This window comes from Apis dorsata, unplaced genomic scaffold (genome assembly GCF_000469605.1).
Source record: "Apis dorsata unplaced genomic scaffold, Apis dorsata 1.3 scaffold_741, whole genome shotgun sequence".
Lineage (NCBI taxonomy): Eukaryota > Metazoa > Arthropoda > Insecta > Hymenoptera > Apidae > Apis > Apis dorsata.
This window is the reverse complement of record NW_006263902.1, coordinates 125,038-127,377: the sequence shown is the minus strand read 5'-3', so window position 1 is coordinate 127,377 and position 2,340 is coordinate 125,038. Positions and strand designations below refer to the sequence as shown.

Here is a 2,340-nt window from a genome sequence, read left to right as displayed (position 1 = left end):
ATATATATATATATCTTATTGAGGTCAAAAAGAAGAAGAAACAAGTGAAAGACCCACCTTTGCAGTAGATAAAACGAGATAAAAAAAAAGAGGACGATGCTTTTAACAAAATAGAACAATGTACCTCTTCGATCTCGTGAGCAGAAGACGAGTGAAGAAGATGAGTGGAGGCCATTAACCCTCTGATTGACCCCAGCATTCTCCTCTTAATTAGACTTGCTTTTCGAGCATGATCCCTGCTCTCGGTCTCTTCGGTGACCACGTTGTCCCTCTCGTCGTTCTCCGTATCAGAACAAAGCTTGTCCATGCTGAATGAAACCGGAGGAACTATCGTTTCACTCTTCTCATTCAACACAGTTTCCGAACTGGCGATATTTTTCCTTAAACCATTTCCATTATTTTTCACCTGCTCTCCGGTACTCGTCTTCGTAGAAACGACCACTTCTTTCTCTGGAGAAGAATTTACATCATCTTTCGAAAGAGATGACAAACCGAATTCCTCGATTCTGGTGATCGATCCCAATTCCCGAGTTTTCGCTTTAAGCAGATCATAAGAGGCGCTATTAGACTTGGAAACGGTCGGAGCAATGGATTCTCCGGAAAGAGCGCCGACAGCTTGCAATTTCGCGTGTTTGTTCACAATCTCGTTGATTCGAGAGGTTTCGTCGCGTAGCCAAGTTCGCATTTTCTCCCATGCTTTCCCCAGCCGATGTTTCTGTAATTTTAAAGTGTTCGTTTTCGATCGAGGAGAAACCGGTACGACGACGATCGGATCTTGGCGATAAATCTTTCTCAACTTCTTTCGAAAAGAAAAAAATTAAGATTCGATAATAGGGAAAACTAAGTATATAACTAATAAAAAAAATAAATATTTTTCGCTAAATTCAATGATTCATTTCTCCTTTTAAATCAAGAATATCTAAATAACTTTCGCAATTATATTCACTCACGAAAGTCAATTCGAATACTGTTCTATAGAAAAATCCATCTAATTTGAAAATTATTGAAAATTATTGATTTGAATGAAAGTTTTTGTGTATGTAATAAATTATACGTGAAGTAACTTTTTTTTGAATAAAAAATCTATTTAAGAAACTAAAATCAAAATTTTTATATTTTTTCATATTTTGAATACAATTTTATCTGGAAATATTTTTTTTGTGTCAAGATGATAGAGCATTAAAATATGAATATTTTTTAATTTAAAATTTTATTATATTTCGCATTATTATAGAGTTATATTTAAAAAAAACTTTTGAAGCCTTGATTTCATCATAAAATATTTCGCCAGAAAAGAAATTATTTCGTGAGTAATATTTATATAATATAGAAATTATCTTATTTAAATCAAAATTTTCGGATTGGATGAATTCCTTATAAGTGTTGAATTATTTTCATGAATTAATGTATATAGAAATGAACACATTTTTAAAATATATTATAAGGCAAAAGAGACAAAATTTTGAACAATTTTTTCCTTTACATATAATCGTCTCTTAGTTTAACAATGTCGAGATATTTGAAAAAAATTATTACCACATTGAATTTCATTTATATGTGTTTGTAGATGTATAACAATATACATCATTTATTAATAATTTATATAATAATTGAAAAAAAAAGAGTTGTTCAGAATGTTCAGATCTTGACAACATATTTCAATGTCATTGAAATCGATCAGGTATGCTTTAATTTTTTTCATAAATACAATAATGCTCGTTTTAACATCCGCTATTTCTATCAATTCTTGGAATCTTAGTGTGAAATGCTGAATAAGATAAACTACTGAAGGAAATTTGACACCGATCTAACTCACATTTATTTCCTCGTTCATTCAAATTGAAATGGCAAAAATCATTTATTCGAGTAATTTGATTTAAATTGTGAATATTAAAGCGGATTCTAATTGTAGATATTATTTATTTATGAAAAAAACATAAAAGAAAATAATGTAAATCAATAAATCAATGTTTCAATTACAATTTATTAGATACTTTTTACCTTTTAAACTTTTGTTGAACTCATTTAGATTTTTAAAATTTAATATTATTAACAAAATCTATTTTTTGATTAATAATATTATTGCAAAATTATTAACTCTTTTACTAATATTACATTTAGATCATATCTTTCAGAAACTGATTTTCAAAATCTTCGTAATAAAATATTCATTTTAAATTATCACTATATTTATGATATTTATGATATAAAATTTAAAAAAATATTATATATATATAATAAAAATAAAAATTAAAAAATCAAATAATATGTTTAAAAACATATTAAGAAAATAAAAATTTAAAACTTCAAAAGCATTTCAAAAATTAATTTTATAGAAAT

The 2,340-nt window shown here is 27.5% G+C and overlaps 1 protein-coding gene across 8 annotated transcripts in view; it reads right to left on the bottom strand.

Moving 5' to 3' along the window:
* The window catches only part of LOC102676392 (nostrin), a 34,396-nt gene that overhangs the window by 13,531 nt on the left and 18,525 nt on the right, over window positions 1-2,340 (bottom strand). For 6 of the 8 annotated variants that reach the window (XM_006622730.2, XM_006622731.2, XM_006622728.2 and 3 more), the window contains one exon: window positions 125-715. The exons of the other annotated variants lie outside the window; for them this stretch is intronic. In XM_006622730.2, the coding sequence (XP_006622793.1) occupies window positions 125-715 (591 nt within the window). The remainder of the gene's footprint in view (window positions 1-124; window positions 716-2,340) is intronic. 8 annotated transcript variants of the gene reach the window in all.